Here is a 24,097-nt window from a genome sequence, read left to right on the forward strand (position 1 = left end):
TCAGGCTGAAGCCAAAAGAGATGTTCCTTGGGAAATTAGCATCCAAGCTAATTGAGAAGAATGCTGTCTTGAATGAACTTCTAGAAGATGTTCAACGAGCTTATACAGATTGTGGAAAGTATCTACAGACAAAGCTTCCTCTCAACAACCTCCTCTTGAGATGCATGTCGGTACTTGATCCTGCAGCTAGAGGGAACAGTTTAACAATGAAGTACTTGAAAAGGCTTCCTGCAGTTGTGAACAATGTTATCATTGATGATGAGGAAGAGAGCTACGCAAAGGAAGTGCACGCTTTCCAAGTCAGCCACCATGTTCCCAGTCCTGTTGATCAGCACTACGTGCCTGTTCGTCTTGATGATTGGTGGGCAGCTGTAGCAGACCTTCACAAGTTTCCCCTACTGCGTAAGATGGCATTTGCCCTCATGAGTTGCGTCCACGGACTTCAGGTTGAAGGATCTTTCAATGTAATGGGTGATGTCATGTGTCCAAAATCTGCTCGCATGGATGTTCACACATACTCAGCAATTCAAACCGTCAAGTATGGAATAAGATCTACTGGGAAAAGTGCTCTGGAGCTCTTTACACGAAAGGAGCCTAAACATGACCCTGTCAACATGAAACTCTGCCATAATATTAGAACTGCACGGAAGCAGTGTGCAGATGAACTTGCCACAAAGAGAGCAGTCACCGAGGAATGGCGCAAGCGGCTGAAATTGACAAAACCAACGGAGAGCAAGCAAGCAGCTAAATGAAAGTTGGACCTCGTCAGAAGGCTGCTAAGAAAGCGCACAAAATTCGTCACCTGAAAAAGCAGAGAGTTATGTAATGACATGCACCATGGAGCTGTCATTTATTTACTTTCCGATGCTTTACATTCTGGACTTCATCCAACAATACTTCACTTGGTCTACATTTATAGCTGTTTATGGACTTAACTGGGTCTACAAGTATACCTCCTGTAAGGTATAGCTGTTGCATGGACGTAGAGACGGTCAACAATGCTGAGCTGCATGTATGATTTATTTTCAGCCGTCTTACATACATGTATATTCTCTACATGGACCAAGATCAGCAATACTTTGCCTGGTCTGCGCACTGTAAACTGTTATATGGACTAAAGACAGCTAACAATGCTAAGCTGTGATTTATAACACCTTTTTTTGTACCCGTATGAACTGAATCACAATGTTTATCTGTAAAATGTACCTCATAACAATAGTAAATTTCAGTTGTAAAATGCATTAAAATAAGTTTTTTCATACCTTAAATTTCAAAAAGTCCTCACCGTGGGAGGGCGGAAACCCCCCTCCCACACCCTCCCCCCACTCGGTCGCTCCGCTCCTTCACAGCTTAGTCGCTGCGCTCCCTTGCAAAGTCCCTCCTCTTTTTTTTTTATATTTCTCTGTCTCATGCCTGAATTATCTTTGATTAATTTGGTCCTTGTTTCTGTAGTACTCAAGACTACTGAATACGCCAAATATTTCGCGGTTTTTATTTTCGCGAATTTCGCGTGTCAGTTGCTATTCGCAAAATTAAATACACGCGAAAATACTGACTCTGATCCCGATGTGGATGTGACGTACGCATGTACATTTTCCGTTCAGTACAGGACTCCACGATCACAAATTCAACCACTCTCAAAATTGTTGGGAATTCCCAATTCGCGAAAATTTAGATCGCGAAATACATGTATATGGTGTATACAGTACTCTTTTCAGGCCACAAAGTGTACATTACATCAATTTGAGTGGTATGAAACATAGCACGGCTCTTCTTACATTACCACAATAAATATCGTAATAACATCTGTTACAGACAAGTGTGTTTACTCTAAGTCTTCATCTTCAACTAACTACGGCCTGTATTCACCTCGTAGAGTCTAATCGTGCCATGAACTACTCAGTTTGTTTGGAGTTTTGAAGAAAAAAAAAACCAAATCCTCCATATATTTTGGTAAACAGGAATATGTAATGTACTATGAGTGTTGGGGGATGTTACGTCACACTGCACTCTTTGTCAACATTGACATCAAATTGAGTCTTACTTTTGAATGAAACAGTGGAAACTGCTTTCATCTTTAACAGAGGTATCGTCTACTGCCTTGGTCCTAATGGAATGTGGATCATCTCCTTTGAAGTTGCTCAGCTGAAATCTCATCTCAGCACAAAGGGTTCAGGTCTAATCTGGTCAAATGGTCTAGTCTAGATGAGTTGGGGGGTCATCGGGATTTGGCGCACGGCTCATCAGCTAACTGCGACCCATCCATCTCCTAGATCCGGGTCTGCTCTTGTTTACTGACCTGGTCCAAATGGGTTGGCATCGTCTGGTTTGATGCTGCTCAGTGTGTGATTCACGTCCCGATGATGGGCCTCGTCAGCCCGGATTGCCCGGAACAGATCAACGAAATTAGCATTGGGCTGTACAAGAGAAACGGACAGATTAATCTAAAATCAGTGTTACGAGATTTCCATTTTGTTGATATGTATATTCATTTTACTTCAAAAATATGTTCAATATAATGATGATATTTCAAATAAGATCACACATCTGAGAGAAATTGAAAAAAATCCTGAATAATTCAAGATGACATAAAAACAAAGCCATATATCTATCTGACAGCAAAATGCCATACATGACCATTAACTGAAATACAAACTGGTCATGTCCTCTTTATATTTGTCTGATTTTGCTCAATTCCATATTTTTTTCTCTAGATAATTCATACTAAACTACTGGAGAAAAAAGAGCAGGCTATAGGAAATCTCATGAACAGCTTTCCTTCATGCAATGTCATTGAGAAATTCCACTTCCACTCTCGGGTAGAATGTTTCACGGGTAGTTTAATTAATTAAGGTTTTTTTAGGATGGATGAAAGACCAGCAACTAGTAGGTTCAATTAGTGAGTTGAATTCACTTGTCACTTTAACTTATGCAAATTATATGCCCAGTTATGCACTCTGACAATTTTGACATCCAGGACAGATCATATTTGCGTTTAGAAAGAAAAGAAATAAAAAGACAGGTATGAAATTGATCACATCAAGTAGAAACCCAACTCACAGGAAGCTTCCAGTAATTGATGGCAATCTCCGGCGCTGCCCTGTCCTGCCATGCAGGCAAGGCTCCTGTGTCTAAATCCTGAAAAACAAAAAGAAAGAAAGTAAGTCAAACAGAAGGAGAGTAAGCACATTAAAGTAGGAAGCAAAACAAATACTAGTATGCACTATTAAATGTATATTACATGTATTTGCACACACAGATACAGACACACAGACATTGGTGTACAAATGCTGGAACATCATTTTACAACAGCTATAAGCTAAGCATGGCCTAATTCCCCCCTCAATTTCAACCATGTCTGACTGTCTGCATTTAATCCATACAAATTATCAAGAACCTTTTTGAGCCTATCTGGGAAAGCCCTAAATACATCAAGAAATTAAGTGCGATTACAAAACAATAAAACACTGACAAAATTCTATGTATTGGAAAGAACTTGACTACTGCGTCAAAAGACACTGCTGGTAATTTAATAAAGTATGGTATGCTCCCTTCGAATTACTCGGGAATCACTTCCATTGAGTTAATATACTTTTATAAGTCACTGTTTTACTGACACAAGGACATGAACTGACCACACTTCTGTCCAATTCTATTAATTAACAGGCCATGGTCATGTGTGGTATTACAGATGACCAAACATTTTCTACTGCATGATGCACATTCTTCCTATGTGTGGTAATGCATTCACTTGACTGTGATTGAAGTGGGGAATAGGAGGGATGCAGTGACCATGCATGTTTAGAATGTAAATGTGACTTTCCCCCCCAAAAAACAACCAAGTTCCTGCACTGACCTTGAGAAGCTTTGTGTAGGTAATGACCGCCTCCTCTTCAAGGTAGCCGACAAAGCGATGGCAAAACTTGGGGCTGACCAGGTACGAGAGGAAGAATATGTTCACGAAGATGCCTGCAGTCGTTTACGACATAAGTAGACAATGATTAAAACCCTGTTGGAAGGTATAATGCAATATGCAAATAGGTCAGGACTACACTATGAGTTTGAATACGAGATGGAGTCCTCATGGTGAAAAGAGAGGTTAAGGTATTCAGATTCTAGCTGAATCAATTAAATCCACCCAACATCAGTTGCAAAACAACAACAACAACAACAACAAAAACAAAAACAACAACAACAACAACAACAACAATTTAACTAAAACTAGAAGCACTCGGAGCATGCAAATCTGCGCCAAGGCCATACGGTCACTAGTGCCATTAAACTGCACAAGCATCTTTAAAAAAAAGTAATACTGGACTGGGAGTATGAGCTGGATCACCATCAAAAACTTATGACCTATTTCTATTATCATAACATGCCCATTCTGAAAATTTCATCAAAGTCCATTCAAAACTTTTGAAGTAATATTGATATTAACAGAATCATACAAACAAATGCTGACAATAATATGAACAGTAACCCAATTGGCAGAGGTACTTGTAACACACTCCCCCCCCCCCAAAAAAAAAAGGGGGAGCCATAGTAAAGCAAACTACTCATTGTACTCTCCACAAAAGTTGGGAGTCTAGACTTACAGTTAATAATGGACCCCAAATGGATAAGCAGATCAGACAACTGACAGACAACTTGAACAAACATCATGCCACTGAAATGTTTGTTTTATAAAGAATGACAGGAACACAAATGAAATACTAGATGAATGTAGGCTACGTTCTTTTAGACATACCCTGAGCACCAAGCACCATCAGCCTGAAGAACAGAGATGGCTTCTTGATTTCCAGAGCTGTCATCAGATGCATTCTCTCATTCTCTGCCTCCTCTGTCACACAAGAAAAGAAAAGATAAATGAAAGATTATTTGAACAATTAATCATTTCTGGCAATATCCTGACTGGCATATACATGTATCTCGTTCAAATAACACATCCTACATCTACTTGACGTGAAGTCATTACTGTGCATCAGGAAGAACCATGATTTTTAAATCATACGACATCAAACTGCTTATTTTGTGGTGTAATTTGTACAATGGATTAAACTTGGAAAAAATAGATAAATTCATCTAATTTCTTCAAAACATTCTCTGCTTCAATGAAAAAAACAAACAAACAAATAAAACAACAACGAAATCTTATAACAGTCAACTGGATGCTAACAAAAGTTTAGAATAGAGGTCACTCACTGTGGAATTAGTTTGAGTCCTTTTTAATAGGCAAATACAAGTCCTTAGGTATATATTTACACATGTGTATCCTTTAAAGAATTTTTCTTTTAAAGACATTAGTTCTGTTTATTACAATACTCCACAATGTCATGAGACCATGTGATAAACCAGCATACTAAGGATCTGAAATACTAATTAACTTTTTTTTTTATAAGAGTTGTTTGCTGACACAACAGATCATTAATCACAGAGACAGGAAGAGAAAGAGAGAGAGAGAGAGAGAGAGAAGAATATGAGAGTCATCTAGAACCTCCTGCATTGCATGATCCCCATAAAACAATCTGAAACCAACTTGTGGAGCTTCAAAGAGTCGGCTTTTAATGGATTACCAGTACTGACATTTTTGAAGATGTAGGGAAAAATAGCAAAAGTAATAGATATCTGATGAATCACATTTTCCTATCATTCATTTATCTTCTTTTTTTCTTTTTCTTTTTCTTTTTTGAGGGGGGGGGGGGATTTTTATGGGCATCCATCTCACCTAGGAGGGTGTGGATCCAGCCATGGTCCCTCTGCATCCTTCTCAGGGATCTCAAGTGCCTGCTCATCGCGGCAACCATGCCCGGTACCCCGGCAACCGTCTCCAGGAAGATGATGCGGCTGCAAATTTTAAGGTAGTGGGGAAGATTTCGAGATGAGAGGACACCAAGATATCAATGTGCTGCTGTAGAGTAATTGTACTAAAACATATGCTTTCTCACAATAAAGACAATACTCAGTTTGAATCTTGTCCACATTACATTCACGGTTGATGTCAAATCACTCATATTGCACAATAATATAAATCACTGGGATGAATGAATCAGGTATCAATTAACTACAAACTCACCATTCTGTACACTCAATCAGTTTTCAACTATACCTTATCAGCAGCAATTCAGTATTGACCCCCAAAATGCAATTGTTAACAACTCGGTACAAGCAGACGAGGCAGAACTCTAAAAGAAGTCTTTATGTCCCCAGCACAACCTTATTTTTGCACTAACTAATTGAGGCTAGATGAAATAAATACAACCACAAAGCCAGGCTGTCTACACAAATCTGATGACAATCTTGCATCCCCTTTAATGCTGTCATATAATCTTCAAGGAGGCCATATATTACATCAACAGGATAAGCAAACGGCTTCGCCTGGTTTGTGTGCTTGAATGTAAGCTCATAAATCTCCTGTACGTGACATTAACCTCTGCCATCCCTTCTCACGTACACCTTGACAATCTGTCTCAACACTCACCCTGGTAATATACACCGAGTTCTACCCAAAATTGGTGCACAGGCTATAATACAGGAAAGAAACATTTTCCATCCGCTTCATAGGCAAAATTTACAATTTGCATCACATGTTCAGCACAAATGATTTTTCCTATGTCTTCAGTTTGAATAGTTGCCGGTGAATCTGAAAATGACTGACGGTATTGTAAGTTGCCTTGCCATTCGACATGTTATTGACTTTCTATGCTACTAGCTCATCATACCATAAAAATAATCACTTTATTTTCACTGAGCATTAATACTGGTATGATGTACATCATGTATGTCACCTGTGTGAATTTGAAGACTATTCTATGAATAGGCCACAGCACAGCAGAGAAACACAAAGACAGTCTATGCAGAAATATAACTGATGTATATCAGTAAACACATACAGGACAATTATCATTAAAAAATTTGATAAAGAAATCCCAAACACAAACATAGGCATACCAAATGTACTTGAATACACACAAACCTCTCGTCATTAAATTTAGATAGTGCTGTGTCAATTCATTTTGTATCTCAAGACCTCATGTCAAATGCAGCAAATCTTAGTATCCTACTTATCACCATTAACAGAACGAAAAGAACAACCTCCAAAACAAAAACAAAAACAACGCAAAACATGTACACACCATATATGGATTTCTGGTGACATTTAGCATGGTCTATGAAGTTTCAAGTGAATTGATTTGGTAGGTGTGACTGTTTACATGAAGAACATCCCATTCTACAAGGGATGACGTTCAGTCTCCCCCCAACCCCAGACAGTAGACATCTCAGATTGCCTACCTTACCATCAATCATGTCACATAAACACAACCATTGAGAGCTCCAGGAGCTCTGGAGACAGCCATAAAAAGAGAACAAGGTGGGGGGAGAAGGCCAAGGGGAGAAGGCTGTAGCAAGGACCTCATTTTTTATGGTAGCGGTGATGAGACGCCTGTCCTTTTAGATGATACAAGTTGTATAAATGGGCGGCTCATTAATGTATCACAGGAATCGGAGGTACAGTGGGATCAGTGATGTTAGATTGAGGGATGTGCTATCTGTGCATTTCTGGCAACTGGAAACTGTGAATGAGTGAAACACAGCTTCTCTCTTCTTTTTTTTTTTTAAACCCCTGAAACCCTCCCCCTATAGTTCATATGGGCCTAATGTAATATACAATATTTTCTATCAATGCAATCTTTACAGAAAGGCTGCAAGGGGGGGAAGGTTGTTACCTAAGCAATAACACCTGCCGGACTGTGCAGATTGACCATGGAACATTAAAGTTATAAGTATGAAAATGGCTTATTTGACAAATGATCAGACAAGGAAATTATTATTAGAAGATTAGGAAAGTGCGGTGCCTAGGCTACAGTCTAAAATGATTTCCCAGGGGACATTTTTAGGGCCTGTATCATGCGTATGCCTACATTATCAAAACAAGCGTCAACAAACGAACTGAAAATAAGAATGATAGAGTTGTTATTCCATTCAGGGTATACCAAAAGAGCAAAGACAGAGAAAGAGTGAGAGAGTGAGAGAGAGGGAAGGAGAGAGGGAGAAAAAGAAAAAGGGGTCCTTTACGAGCACCTGTTCTATGCAACTGTAGGTATAGGCCTGCATTAATTCATTAGCTCAAACTTTGAGGGACTCCAGTTTGGAAAATAAAGGGCATCTATTCAATTTCACTTCAGGCTTAGGCAGAAATGATGCTTCAAACTGTATGATATGATGAGGTCCTGAATATAATCTGAAACTCTGTATGTCACCTTGCCCCCCCCCCCCCCCCCCCCCACAAGAAAAGGAGAATAAGGAGGCAGAATTCACTACTGTATACGGTCACGTGATATATGCTCGAGACAATCCAGCGGTTTGCTTCCCACAATGGCCGCTATTGGGCCCCACTGCGTACTATGTCCTTATATGTGTAAAATCATGGGAGTGCTCACTCTTAGCGCACTGTGTGTCCTTCTATACTCTCTGGTGCTGGGGTCCATCTTGATGAAGATGTCTGCAGTTTAAGCCGCTGAGGACGAGCTGATTTTGCTACAACATGCATTTCCCAGACACCTGCCCAAGTATGTACTCGGGACTCGTCCTAAACGGGTTAATCATGCATATTCCAAAATTGTAGTTTACTGCAGTAACTCAAGAAAGAGTGGGTGATTTCCTGGCTGCTGTCGCAAGCGCTACAATCAGTACCACTTAACATACCTTGGAAGTGGGCGTAAAGTTAAAACAATGGATATTTGCCCCCAACTTACTGGTTTCACAAGCCTCTGTAAGAAATACATCCCTGGTATTCATTATTTAGCAGAGGCAGACTATCAATTTCAAAAGAATAAAAGATGCATTGTTTTTTTAATAGTGTCCTGGTAAAGCATGCAGTCTAGACTGTGTGAAAGAGCACAGTACTGTCCTCTTTGTGTAGAAGGCTTCTGTTTACTAGTATTTACTCATTGAAGCTACAGCGGAGTTGTGTTTAAAGATCTCTTCCCATCTAAAAACGAAGTCACAAATTTAGCTTGCTGTAGTTCTCTGGTTTACTTGATCGTATGACAGAAAATGACTGTCTACATACACACATTAAAAAAAAATCTACTATGGATGTTTTTGTTGTAACGTATACTACTACCAATGCATCACATCTGATACACATATTTCCTGAGACAGTGGAAAACATGACACACTTTTCCCCTTTTATTTATTTTTTTTTCTTTGAAGCTTATTTACCATTTTCACAACTAAAGGGCTGAGGATACATGCAGTCTCAGGATACTGAGCACCTTGAAAATCTGAGCTTTAGAATTCTTGCATGAGAGAATCTGGGTGAGAGTTTGCTCTGGTCAGTGAGATATTCCAAATATAAAACTCTTCCCTAAAAAGCTATTGGACAAACAACCCAATCAAGTATGAACCCTACCTGAGACAGGACAGAACAGTAACGAGGGACAAAGAAGCTTTGTTTCCAGGCTCTACACCCAAGTATATATCATATTATATACACAATTAAGTAAAGAAGACCACAGAAGCAGATCACTGTAAATTTAGGCAAAATCAGACAAACCAAGAAAAGTGATGGCCCTTCCATTTGTAAATCAGTTGATAGGCAAACATACTGGCAAGTGCTATTGACAGTCTTATTTGCAAGACTATAATACCTCCAATGCAGTACTTGTACTCGCCATGACTTGCCACATAAACACAGACTATGACATCTATTGAGTTTCTTTTAAAAGTATGAAGGAATTGCCTCTCCTTGTAACAGTAAATGTGCAAGAATCACAGTGAACCGAACATAGAGAACACAAAGATTTTCTAGATAATGTGAAATTTGCGGGGCATCAAGAGCAGCACAGGTAAAGACGTATTTACATGATCTGATTATTGTTTGATGCAGATATGTTTTTCACACTGTATAGAGAGGCAGGTTAGTATTCAGATTTTTGATTTCCTGTTTTCATTTCCTTGTTGGCCACGCTCCACAGTCATCTAAAATCAAATCTGAATGACCTGTTGACTTTATTTCCATGCTTTCATTCAAAACATCATTGTCTCTAATTCACTAAATCTTCGCATTGCAACTATTCTCACAACAATAGATCAAAAGAAAATTCTCTCTTGACAGGAAATTCCATGGAGAATCAAATATTAAATCAGTACAGAAAGGTCATGACAATTACCCAAAATGTTGCGAGCCTTTTATATCAGGCTTCGAAGTAAAGCCTACACTGTGTACATGTACGTTGGTACACTCCGTGTACATTATATGATAATGGCCAATTAAGACCCATGATAATCTTATGGGCTCCCATACAGTCCTTTCTCAAGTTTTGCCTCTAATTACTCTGACTCTAGACACTTTTTTCATGCATACTGGTACAATAATACCACATGCCTAAAGAAATTGATATGCTTTTACCAGCATATTGTACAGCAGGCAATGAAATGATCCTCATTTTCCTATCCTCAATTCCCCCTCCTACCAAGCAAACAACAGAATACATGTATGACACTGTATTTAACACAATGCTATGGACTGATAGCATATAATATGCCTCTTGTTTTACCAATTTTTTTTTTTCTTTTACCCTAGCACCATCAATTCTTTCTCGGTGACCACCTGCTCAGATCAGTCCTCCTTCTATAACCTTCCTATAACAAATTCCCCAAAGACAAATTTTTGTTACAGCCTGAGGAACCACTGACCTTTGACCCCCTCCCCCACCCCACACACACATTAAAAAAAGAAGAAGAAAGAAATGGTTCCACATCCCTTGTACATAGCATAAGTTTTTTAAAGACCTTCAGAACTATGGTACCTTTTTTCAGCAACATCATATAAGTTTGAGGGGGTGCCACAAAACTTAGGTAATGATGAATCTAAATTTCACATTAAACATTTAGAGTTTGATGCCTCTCTGTTGGGAATCTCTTGACAAAGGTCATAGCTGGTTAGATCCTGCTATCTGATACCTGACAAATAGGAAGTGGCATTTCTGACAACATATTTTTGCTGTAAACAAATCGGAAATCTCTTTAAGTATGGTCTCCATAATCTTCGTAGTCAAAGTGGATAAGGTCTGACATTCTAGGAATTTTGCTTAGTTGACATCGCAGAAGTCAACAAATCACAAAAGTTAATGCAACGGAAAAGTCCTGAGTTTCTCTTTTGTTATTTGGCTAATTTCCATGTAAGTCGACATTTGTGTTAGTTGGTAGATTTTTATCGGTCCCCCACATGTTGACTTATATGAGGTTTGCTGCATTTTGGTTACAGAGGTGCTGTTCCTGAAATTCACTACTGAATTATCACTGACAAGACCCTCTGGCTGGATTGATATTGCACTGTAACATCTCATAAAGTTTTAGGTAAATGACATGAGTTCAAACAACATTGGATATCACACTTAATGATGTCATGGTATTTACCAGATGATAAGAGATCATGTACAGAGAGAACTATCAAACCCAACCCCATTTCACTGCATTCCAAAGTGTGCGCAGATGTATTGACATATCCTGCAGTATTGATTCTCAGATGACGAGGATACATTATACATCATGACATGCCTAATACAAGATTTTTCCATCATGAATCACAAAAATATCTCAGAAAATAAAAACTAAATGAAAATGTATTCAGTAAAGAGCTGTTCAGTCTTGTAGCAGCTTGGAATATATCGGGGGGGGGGGGGGGGGGGAACGTTGATATTTCCTCAGAAAGTAAATGACAACACATTATGTATGTTTCATATGCTATACAAGCAGACAGCAAAAGGTAGGCAGAGATTTATTTCAATTGACCTTTGAAATGCTTGTCATAAGAGGCAAATTCTGAATTTTTCATGATGACAAATGTCTGCCTTTGCATGAACTTTATACGCCACTATATTCCTGAACCAGAGCATTTAATTAAAATCTGATGCATGTACAAAGCACTCTCTGTAAGAGAAGCAGAAAGCAACAATTTGCAATCAAGGCATCACATACATTAAGCTGCAGTCACACTGGCAAAAGATTGTGAAGTTTAAGAATGCAATCTTTAAGATCTCCAAGTTTTGCCAACTGGTGTGACTGCAAACTTTCTATGAAACTTCCCACTCAAACTAGGCATACATGTGAGCTCCCAACTGAAACTTGGCAAAGTCTGTCATATGACCAGTCCACCACATGTTTGTGGCATTGATCAATGGTTTTAAGGCATTGTCTCAGTGGGATGCATCTGAGTGTATTGTTACATCACAATCATTAGCTGTCAGACAGCTTTAATACCAAAGGTACTCTTTCTTCTTTCTTGTGCATGCACACTAGTAACCCAAACATTGAGAAGTTTGGCTGCCAGTGTGGACAAACGACCAAAGATCGAAAAAGACTTCACGATCTAAAACTTGGCAATCTTTTGCCAGCGTGACTGGGCTTTTGAGAACCTATAGGGAGGTCACTTTACTGTGATGATTTAACAGAATGATGATTGTGATGACAATGATAAAGATGATAGTGATGACGACAATGACTTACTAGATCCATTTTCTTTCAGTCCTCTTCCCCCATGTAAAACCAGAAAAGAAGTCGAATCCTCCCCTCATCGTCTTCACAGCAAGATATGCCATCTGTAGGGAGAAAGCACAATCGGGTTTGAATGTGACATGATTACAAGCATATATAGTCAATCATCTCAGAATCATCATTTACAGTGAATGAGACATGATTGCAAACATGGTCAATCATTGTAGAACCATCGATAGCAGTGAATGCGACATGATTACAAACAAAGTCAATCATCTCAGAACCATCGATAGCAGTGAATGCGACATGATTACAAACAAAGTCAATCATCTTAGAATCATCAGTTACAGTGAATGAGACATGATTACAAACAAAGTCAGTCATCTTAGAATCATCAGTTACAGTGACACCATACTGACCTATATTTTATTAGATGAATTTTAATCGGCACACTATTACCAGCAATGTCAAGACTACAAATATGAAAATGTGAAAAAAAATTATTTCTTCACTTACAACTTTCCTATCTACTCATCAATGGAAGCATTGATCTGTTTTTATCAACAATGACAGTAAGCACATGGGTTTAGCATTAGAGTATCATCTTTGCACAGAATCTGTTGCTTTCACGATGGTGCAGCGAGGTAACACAATATACTCCTACATAGAACACAGGTTTCTGAACTATCACTTTCGGAATGATGAATTTCAAAGCGACGCACCATATGCAATATACAGCAGCACCTCCACTGAAAGGTAAAACAGAAAGCTGAAGCATGATTTTTTACATTTTCTTTTAGTATTTCCTCTTTTTTTGTTTTTTGGGGGTTGGTGGTGATTTGTTTTGTTTTTGTTTTTGTTTTTGTTTTTGCTGATTGAGCAATGGAATCTGGTACCTTATTACCTCTGCCAAGGGAGGAGGCTATGTTTTTATCAGCGTTAGTCTGTTGGTTTCTTAGTTAATTTGTTTGTTTGTTTGTTCGTCCGCATGCAAAATAACTAATAAAGTTGAGCACGGATTTGGATGAAACTTACAGGAAAGGTTGAGAATGACACAAGGAACAGATGATTAAATTTTGGTAGTGATCCAGATATTTTTATGGATTTTATGAAGTATTTTCAATATTTTGGCAGGTAGGGTCAATGAACTTCGGAGTTAATAAGCTGCACATTTTTGAGGTTTTCATGCGCGCACTAAAGTGCATGCTCTAGTTTCTGCTAGAGTGAGGTGCGCCGTGCAGCTGAGGGTTTGACCCAATAAAAGGCTTCTATATTGGGAAATAAGGCAATTTTTCAGCATGCATGCGTATGGGTGGAAATGACAAGCAAGATCTTCGGTGGAAAGTAGCTGCTTGGCGGAGGTCGGCGCACTCAGAGTGCTTTTTTAGTTTTGGTAGATGGGTTGATTATATTTACCCTGTCAACTCTTTCGGCAGGAGGCTTGTGCGTGATTTCTACCTTGTCCATTTCATCCTCAGACCTGCAAGAGTCCAAGAAGAAAAGTAATGCTGCAATATAAAACAAGTCATCTGGAATTCTGTGATGCTTACATTGGTATAAACAACAGTACAGTCTCCTTTCCTAGGGCCTGACAGGGGCTACTGTTCATATGTTCAGACAAAAATTTACTTGTTCAGAGACTTCTCAATATGGTTCATGAGCAACATAGATATCTAGTAAATCTTTAAGAAGTGTGAAAGAGCTTCACCTAACTGATTTATTTTGCTGGAGACTTTTGAGTTCAATTGTACAGCAACACTTTGTATTGGTTGATCTGTTTCTTCTTCTACCTAATATTTACCATATTGTGATGATTTGCCAGAACTATACATGAGTTAAATGGCAGTGAATTTTAGATGTCTGGTAATAAATAACTTTCAGTCAACTGGTACTTGAATTCTGGCTTCCATTTTGTAATCAGCCCTTTTTCCCTTCTAATGGGGTACTTATGCCTACTCGATGATCACAGTGAGAAAATGAACAGGCAATGTGTAGACAATGGATCATCAAATGCCTACTCTCAAACATACTCCAAACACGTGACAAGTAGCTCCACTTACCAGATGGGATGGGGAAGTAGATAGTTGGGATCCGTGTTGTCCACTGCCGCCTGGACATTGTCGGCCATCTTGGCTTTGTCTTGACTATGTTTGGCCAGGTTCTTGCGAGTCCTGCAGAGAGAACAATTCACAGACAAATGTTAACCAGCATGGATAAGAAACAACTGGTAGACTGACAAAACATGAAAAATAATCTTATTTGGTATAAAGTAGGCCTACATATCTCATCATGATGTTAATGGGGGAAAGATCAGGGTTGACAAAAGGAAGTTTTGTATAGGCAAACTTGTGGTAGGGTCATGAGATGCATCCAAACTGTGCTTGTTGGGACATTAGCATGTTACTCGCAGCAACTTCGATAAAGTTTCTTTGTTTTTAATGTTCTAGAAAAATTGTGCTATTTACACCAAATCTTTGCCATTTTCTTGACCTGTCATGTGCATGTTATTGCATGAACTCTATAATTTTGAAAGTAATCATCAGTTTAATACATTCAGCTATCTTTTCCTTTGGAAAAACAAATGGATCTGAATTGTATTCGAGACTTAGATTTATTCAAAGAAAAATAACTTGTGTTTTTGATTGTATCATTTAAAGGGTGTGTACAGTTCTGGTTGAGGTGAGGATTTTGCTTTTAATGTTTTGCGAGATACCATATTCAGAAACCACTCTATGAGATGTCAAAGAGCATACAATTCTAAGGGGTATCAAAAAATTATTTGATGAAAATCGGTTTTGAAATGGCTGAGATATCCCAAAACAAGGTGAAACAAAGAGATCCTAATAAAAGGCGTGGCCTGTCACCTTTCATCATTATCACTTTTTTGGATATCTCAGCCATTTGAAAACCAATTTTCATCAAATCAACGTTGAATCCTTCTTAAAATTACATGCTCTTTCATATTTCATAAGAGGTTTCTCCTTAAACCTGAATCCCCACCTCAACCAGTACTGTACAGTCCCTTTGATATTAATGTGGCAATCAAACTTGTGAATCACAAAACATATATTAAAACAAGACTCATTTCATTTCTAAAACTAAAACTACTACCAATGAAATGTTCTAAAGATGTTGTCATCTAAGGACAATGTATTACAGTATTTTATGTTTGACCAAAAATGTAGGACATACATCCAAAGGAGACTCAAGCATCATATGAACAGGAGACTGATAGAATTGCAAAAGTAGAATGTTGAACACTTGATTTTGCAAACTCTGAATGTTCACATACTTGAAGTGAGGTGATGGGAGTGCCTTGAGGGGCTCTTCGGAAGCATTGCCTGACGTCTGAGAAGTTATGCTCTTCCATCGGACTGCCTGCACGGAAATTTCAATTTTGATAGTGAGAGCTCACTCTATACAGTGCAACCGCACAATTGTACTGACAGCATCATCAGAACAAGTTGAATAGCAAAGCTTTGGAACTGCTCATATCATTTGTCCACAGCTAGGCCTTAAAGTAATCCATTTCCACAGCCGAGATGCTGAATGATCGAGGGCCTATGTAGGCCTACACATCATTCAATTGCTATATCAATTCATTGGAAACCAACTGTAATTTTGAACTGTAACAGCATTACAAAATCTACATGAATTAAACAATATTAGGAAGATCCAATAAACCTCACGAAAGCACTGCATAAGATTTGATACATTTTCTTGTTTTTCCATGACAAAATCTCATTAGACTATAAGTTGTCTACATCACGGCCATACCAAATATGATCAACATGGCATGATCACTAAATCAGCGAGTGTCACTTTGATTGCAGATGTCCATCTACATAGCTACACTGATCAATTAGATCCATCTCTCTTTTAATGTTTCCCTCTCTCTTTTTTTAAAACTCTGACATAGATAATTTCTCTTTTCAAACGCTTATATGTCAACTTTTACTAAAAGTGTCACGCACATACAGCACTATGCACTTAAAATACTTAGACCTCTATGTAAATTCATAATTAATAGAAAAATAAAAATTTTACACTGCCATTATAAAATGTATGTTTAAATTTACGTATTAATAAACATTAAAATTATCCATAATTTGAAGCAAGTGTCTTTAATCCTGACCTGCGTCTGAATGGGCGGTTCAATAGGATTGGAGAAAGCCAGAAGTGAGTGACTCGTCAAATGTCGAATGTTTTCCTGAGTTGTCAGTAGGCCCATCCCACTTCGCTTGGAGTCACTGCTGCTGCCGTATTGGAGTAGGAGACTATTGATGTTGTGCGTGCCACCAGCGGGGTGGTTGACCCCGAAGCAGCCCGAAGCTCCGGGAGACCAAACGGACAGCGGAGCCGCAGCGGCATACATTCCGCTGATTACTGAAGCCGGTACAGTCTGGGTATTGAGCAGGCATTTCGTCGTCAGCGTTCGCAACATTGCGATTTTCTTGAAAATGAGATCACTGGGTGAATATCAAAATTTTGTTTCATAAAACTCTATTGAAGATGCAGAATTCGTGTCAAACAGACGTCGTTGTCACTGTCAGCAAGTCACAGTCGCAGTCTTTGCGGCTCGCTGGGTTTATCGCTTGAGTTCGGGGGTTTCACAACATCGAATGCACTGCACGCGTACGCTATTATAGCTACTTCACATGGTGTATTCCTGAATAAAGTTATGCGACCCGGATCTCGCTCACTGGTTCGTGATTGGTGCGTTTCCGTACGCTGTCAGAAACCTACGATGAAGAGCGCTGCCCCAAGCAAGACACACGATCTGCCGTCAGTGACTGACTGGCTTGCATCACTTTACTACCACTAGAACAGGGGTTGATGTAAGAAATCTCTTTTATGATATCAAAACAGATGACTCATCTCGTGTGGAAAGTTTGCGTAAATTCCATATCTTGAATCAACAATGCTGCGTTCTAATAAGTGATTTGAGAACTACAAAAGCACTCAACATTCTGCACTTCGATCACATTCAGCAAAATGCATGTGAGACCCAAGTAAAAAACTTTCAAACTTTTATAGAACTCCTTGTTTTTGTGTCACACTTATGCTTGCAGATGTTCTTTTTTATGAATGCATTTGTACATGTCCAGTGGTGACCAGAGCTACCAAGTCTCACGCATTCTGCGTGAGACCCAAGCATTTAGGGTCCGTCTCACGATCTCACGCAAGGCACCCATTTTTCTCACGCATTGGGTGAAATCTGCAACTTTGGCCTATTAATAATGAGCATAGCTCAAAGGATTAAAGTGAGGGTTGCAATTGAAGGTATAATTCCTTTTTTCTTTCAAAATAAGTAAAAAATAGTCACCTAAGTACATGCCAGATCGCACCATTAAGAGCTAAAAATTGAATAAGCTTACTACAACCCCTCCCACACCCTCGTTCGCGCTGAGACGTTGAGTCATGAAAATCTCACTCATAAAAATGTTTCGAACATGGCATCCCTGTGTGACTTGTGGATAGAACTTGCACTCATTATGACGGCTGAGAACAAAGACACAGTTCTCACCACTTTCAAGTGATTTATCGGGTGGATCCAGGAATTCTGTAAAGGGGGGGGGGGGGGCAACTTATATTTCTGGTGCCACTTCCGGGTTTCATTTCATTTTTTCGTTTTACTTCTTTTGTTTTTCACAAAAAATAAAGGGGGGCGTGCGCTGGGTGCGCCCCCTCTGGATCCGCCACTGTTTATTACCCCTTTACAGCTAGTTGCTTTCAATTACCAGTATTCGCATAGTCATGTGTGACATTTGAAAATGCTTCTCTACAAAATTTAGCATTGGACCAACACAGTAAAAGAATACATTATTTACTCCAATTTCACACTTTTTATTCAATTTCTGACTTTGCCTTTTGCTTATTTTGTTTTGAGAAAAATGGGATCATTTCAATGTCACATTTTAAAGACACAAGGAAGGAAAATTATTGCACCACAGCAGTAGATGATAGACTATGTGTGCTCATTACCACACTCAACACCACACATTCATACATATTGAAGGTACATGTACCTTCATATCCACTCACATATATCCACTTGCATCTTATACACAATAACACCTACATTTATGAGCTTAAATTGAAATACACTTTTGATAAAACAAAATGAACGACAATTCTATATTTGTAAATATAAATACATTTATATTCAATGTACATCAAATAGTCCCTCACTCACTCCATTTCATAGATTCTTTTTTTTTTCCTTACAAAGCAATCTATTAACACTGCATACAATGAATACAACAGAACTTTCAATCAAGGTGAATTGTTGATTAAAAACAGAGTACACTCACACACTTCTTACACAGTGTAAGAATCATGTTACAAGCTAATTTCATCAGAATACTAGTATATCATACTCCATTTACACACATTTCTTTTTTTAAGACAAAAAAAAAAAACTAGAAATGTCGCTATGGCAACTGATGCCTCCGCCATAATGCATGATTCTCCCAATAGGCGTATAGTATAATGTCTTCGCAATGTGTGATCCATGACAGTTTCACATAACTGGCAAAATATTGAAATGACAGGTCTATCAGAAATGTCTTGAACTGGGTTTGCTATAATTTTCTAAGAGTGCAGGTACACACCATATTTGGGGAATTGAGAATTTTTACTAGAATTCTGACGGACCTTTTTATAAGTTTATGCATTGAGTAATTTCCACGGTATGAAGAAAGAGCGTAATGACGGTACAAAATAGATTTTTTTTTTTTTTTTTTTTTTGGGGGGGGGGATTGAAACCTGGCCATTGACCCTTAACCTCTGACCTTTGACCTTCTGGCTAGAAATTTCCCGGAGAATCTCCATTAGGTAATGCATGTATTAAGTTTTGAAACTAATAATGCAAGCATTGCATATACTAGTATATGAGGGAAATAGTAAAATTTTGAGGAGTTGATCTTGACCTTTGACCCCTGACTATTGACCCATGAGCCCTAAATTCCCTAGATAATCCCTGCCAGTCAGTACATGTGTATGTACCAAGTTCCACAAAGATCCATTGAACCATTTGCGAGAAAAGTGGTATTGCAACATTTTCACCTCACCTTTGACCTCTTGACCTTTGACCTTATGACATGAAACTCTCTGGAGAATCTTTACGCAGTAGTACATGTCCACACCAAGTTTCAAGAAAATACCTTTTGGGCATTGCATAGATACACCGTATGGGGGAAATTGCAACATTTTTAGCATTTGACCTTGACCTTTTGACCTTTGACTTCTTGCCAATGTCACTAAAATCTACTCAACTAATTTCCCCATCATACATCATCCTTGGACCAAATTTGGTGAAAGCTGCTTCATCCAGTTTTGAGTTATCACGTAAACGGATAAATTTTAGGAGTTGACCTTGATCTTTGACCTTTGACCTCTGTCCGATTTCACTGAAAAACTAATCAAGTAATTGTCCCATCATACATCATCCTCCAACAAAGTTTGGTGAAATTTGCTCCATCCAGTCTTGAGTTATCGCGTAAACGGATACAATTTCATGATTTGACCTTGACCTTTGACCTTTGACCTTTAGCCGATCTCACCCAACATCTAATCAAATAACTGCCCCATCATACTTTATGCTTGGACCAAGTTTGGTAAAATTCCAGTAAATATTACTCAAGTTATCGCGTAAACGAAAGCGGACGTACGTACGGACGGACGGACGTACGGACGTACGTACGGACGGACGGACAACCCGAAAACATAATGCCTCCGGCACCACTTCGTGGCGGAGGCATAAAAAACTGACATCAATATGATATGAATGACTTCTTACTTTGAATTCTCTTTGAAAATTCTAAATCTTCAGTTCTTGACATGGTTCATTTAGACATGCCGGTCATATGCCCGTCCACCAATGTGTTCAAATCTACACCTAAAAACAGCCTTGACTGATATTCTGACAGCTTAGCACAGATATTGTCTCTGGCCTTATCTCACCCATGTCTACCCCAATCACTTATACAGACGGAAACACAATTCTATCCACCCTTTTTCATACAGGGGACAGCCAGAATATGACATTGGTGTAGTACAATTGACAAAATATTCGCATCAATGATGGATGATTTGACACACTAAACACATCTATTTTCGTTAAAAAACAAGCGATGCATGAAGATTTGAACGCACACAAATGGGCCTTTACGAAATCTGCAGCAACGGAATACCTCCTTTAATACAACCAAGACTTTGCCAACAAAGGAAATTAAACAGAATGTTAAAATAAAAGTAGAATGCACAACACTCTTTTGAAAGGAACCTGTGATTAATGATAGTATGTAAGTTCTGTTGGACACTCAAGAAGCTAGATTTTTAGAGAAAGACTGCTTCCCTATTCTATCTCTCACAATTCTGTACGAGTGAAAAAAAAAGCATATTGGTATACAAATACTGTATACGCCATATATTTCGCGAGTCTAAATTTTTGCGAATCGGGACTTCCCGACAATTTCGCGAGTGGTTAAATTCGCGATCGTGGAGTCCTGTGCTGAATGGAGAAATGTACAACATACCGGTACGTGTGCGTCACATTCATATCGGCATCAGAGTCAATATTTTCTCATGTCTTTAATTTTGGGAATAGCAGCTGACTCGCGAAATTCATGAAAATAAAAACCTCGCGAAATATTCGGCGTATACAGTATACAATGCATTTCCAACTATTGGCTTGTGTGAATCCATGTTTCCTCCATGAATATCTTTACATTCGTTTTTGTTGTTGTTAAGCATTTGCTTTTTTTTTTGTGACTGTAACCTGGTTCAGCAATATTACTTTGGCTCTGAAAATCAGTGAGTGAAATCACAAGGAAAACAAACAGCTTTCAGATTTTTAAAGTATGACTGCATAGAGTTCATCCGAGTAAAATTGTACAATTTTGATAGTCATAGGCTACTTTTTTTTTTTCAAAGATAAAATTTTACCCCCTGAAATTCAAGTTGTCATCTACTCTGCCCATAATCTCTAAAAAACAGAGTTCAAGAGGGAATTCGAAATCAACATAACATCTTATTCTTAGATATTCAAATGCATGGATTTTTGAGCTGGACGGGCAATTTTTAAATGTCGGTGAAAAGAGAAACATTTACCACTTCTCATCACTCCACAAAAACGTCTACATACTTCATCATTTGAACCAGAATTCACCTCTTTTTTTTCACACCAGACTCCAAAGAATTGTATTTGAACTTCACAAAAGAATAAGTCCAGTCTTTAATTTCAGCATCATAACTCTACACTATTTACTTCTTGCCCATATGATATGTTTAACAAAGATGTTTGCACACACCTTTGCAAAAAATGAAGGCTTATTCTTTTCATCTTCTGCATACTGTATGCTATACCATGATTTGTAAGGCTTTTGATTGATTGTCTCACAATAATGCACACATGAGTGACATAAACTTGTAGGTGAGCTCACTAATTGTTTTGGTTGCTTAGTTTGTTTGCTGTATATTTGCTTGCTTGTTTATTTGTTTGTTTGCCAATTCCACCACTTATGAGGTCACACACCTTCAACATTTTTTCTGGTGAGTCTTTGTGCAGGCATTATAAGCCATCTCTTCTCCCCACCATTTTAAATTCATTTGCAATCAGTAACAGTACATGTATTCTTGGCAAAAATCACAAAGACATATGTCCCGAGTTCAGTTCTGTAGATAGAAGATTTCAAAAAGTCTCTTGCCACATCCGCTTTCCCAACCCCATCCTCCCCCATCCCTCCCCCTTCAAGTCTACCAACAAGCTCAGCTCTGTCCCCTAAGCCCGGATGCTGGCCCGGGCCTTGTCCAGGATGTCTTTGCGCATTCTGGGGTAGTCCGGATGGAAAGCGAGGACCTTGTGGCAGATGTCAATGGCATCTACAAATCTCTTGGCCTTCATGTAGTTGAATGCCAGCTTGTAACCTGTAAGAGAGTGTAAGACAGACGAAAGAAGATAGGGATGATTATTGGGATTGCCGGAAACCCACCTTACAGTTTGTACATTGATAATGTCAAAACAGTCATTCTATTTCTGTATAATGATCAGTGCCATTAAAAACACATATCGTCGCTGGGGTGACAAGACCTTGCATCTGAACTTTTGGTGAAAATGACTTTGTTGGATTAATGGTCAGATACCGTTAATTATTATAGTGATGTCCTGTCCAAATCCTAGCTGTCTTACCCTCAAAATGGAGCCACCACGGCATGTCAAAGGAAAGGCTATCCCATTTGATATGGTGCTTTGGTTGCCATGTTGTTTTGCTCTCCTAAACATTTGACATTATGTAGATACAAGGTCTTGTCGCCCCAGCGGCGATATACTATATAAACACAACTCACAAAGTGCACCTCACACAAAGTCATTGCACCTGGTAGACTCTTCAAAAATGTTTCCCTCCTAATACATGATAGAAGGCCATGTCAAGTAGTGAATGTCATGCATCACCATGAGCACTGCAAATGACAAGAAATTTACTCACTGAAATGTTCTATAGTTTCCCTGATGATTGCATAATGTTCAATCAAATTTGTCTACATTATATGATCAACACAAGAACAGTGAAATACCCCAGTTCTTGACATTCAAGAGATTAGATTGGTTCACTATCGTAATAATTCCTCTGCGCCTAATGGCTTGGCAAATTGTCAGCCAAGAATGATTATTCCTATTTCCCAAAGGACATTGTACATAGCCCTATTGGAATCAATTGCCTCATTTCACCATTACCGGAGGTTTCAGTGTGATTTCATTAATGACCCATCGATACGTGGCACATGGCATTACACTGGAACTAATCCCCACACTTGCGTCATTGGCAGCCCGGACGGTTGGTTCTCTAGCTCCCACACATTTCACTTCATGTCAATGTAAATGTGTCCACATCAATCTGAACCTAAATGCTGCATATGAAGCATCTTGCACTATGAATGAGACGAAACAGTTAGAGATGTATTAACCCTTTTTGAGCCTGGGATTTAGGACAGTATATATATATATATATAACATTATGGGGTCTTCTGTGCCAGTCCGCAGTCAAAGCACTCACAGGCTTAATCACACTGTGCACTGACCTATATGAGGATTATGCTGGTTGCCATACTTCCAGGCCTTCTCATAGCTGTTGGCTGCATCCTGATAGGACTGCTCCTTCTCCATGATGAATCCCAGATATTCGTAAGCCTTGCAGCAAGACTAACACATGACCCACAAGATAATACAAAATGGGAAGATGTTCCCTGGTAAAAACTTTAGATGGTTTTGTGCAGGATACAATACAAAAAGAAAACTTTGCTCAACTTAAAAACATGCATGCATGCATTAAGTTTAAAACAATCACACCAGCATAGCTTGTCGTGCACAAGGTATACTGTGAACTCTTATGAATTAATTTTTGTTTTGTTTTGTTTTGTTTTGCAAATTCAAATCATTTCTATGACGGGCTCATATGGAGTTTGTAATGAACAACTCAGAACAAACATTGGTAGTGCACTTCCAGATGTTGCCTTATCATCAAACCTGTAATCTGACTGTAAAATCAGACAATGGCTACATACTGTATGAGCTGAAATTTTCGCGGTGATTTTATTT

General features: G+C 38.7%; 2 protein-coding genes across 2 annotated transcripts in view; both read right to left on the reverse strand.

Annotated features, from left to right (window-relative positions):
- Positions 1-1,387: 1,387 nt before the first annotated feature.
- Positions 1,388-16,942, reverse strand: LOC139713760 (uncharacterized). Its single transcript, XM_071625461.1, has 10 exons — positions 16,634-16,942; positions 15,791-15,876; positions 14,559-14,669; positions 13,915-13,978; positions 12,511-12,602; positions 5,726-5,844; positions 4,748-4,840; positions 3,857-3,969; positions 3,061-3,138; positions 1,388-2,417 (listed from the first exon to the last, which is right to left on the reverse strand). The coding sequence occupies exons 1-10, from the start codon at positions 16,940-16,942 to the stop codon at positions 2,292-2,294; spliced, it is 1,191 nt and encodes a 396-aa protein (XP_071481562.1). The 3' UTR covers positions 1,388-2,291.
- Positions 16,943-22,256: 5,314 nt separating this feature from the next.
- LOC139713759 (tetratricopeptide repeat protein 21B-like) overlaps positions 22,257-24,097 on the reverse strand; it is a 29,361-nt gene continuing 27,520 nt past the window's right edge. The window contains exons 31-32 of the mRNA XM_071625460.1: positions 23,581-23,701; positions 22,257-22,428 (exon numbers count right to left, since the gene is read on the reverse strand). Coding sequence (XP_071481561.1) covers positions 22,283-22,428; positions 23,581-23,701 — 267 coding nt within the window. The 3' untranslated portion in view covers positions 22,257-22,282. The remainder of the gene's footprint in view (positions 22,429-23,580; positions 23,702-24,097) is intronic.

Source organism: Diadema antillarum, unplaced genomic scaffold (genome assembly GCF_040938485.1).
Source record: "Diadema antillarum isolate AM-2024a unplaced genomic scaffold, OU_Dant_1.0 seq00002054_RagTag, whole genome shotgun sequence".
NCBI lineage: Eukaryota > Metazoa > Echinodermata > Echinoidea > Diadematoida > Diadematidae > Diadema > Diadema antillarum.

What these genes read in the sequence shown, in the direction of transcription:
- LOC139713760 (XM_071625461.1), bottom strand. Translation starts at nt 16,942, where the DNA reads ATGTTGCGAACGCTGACGACGAAATGCCTGCTCAATACCCAGACTGTA. An exon ending in CTCCCATCACCTCACTTCAA is followed by an intron (nt 14,670 to 15,790) that starts GTATGTGAACAT and finishes TTCTCTCTGCAG; the next exon opens with GACTCGCAAGAACCTGGCCA. An exon ending in GATGGTGCTTGGTGCTCAGG is followed by an intron (nt 3,970 to 4,747) that starts GTATGTCTAAAA and finishes AAACGACTGCAG; the next exon opens with GCATCTTCGTGAACATATTC.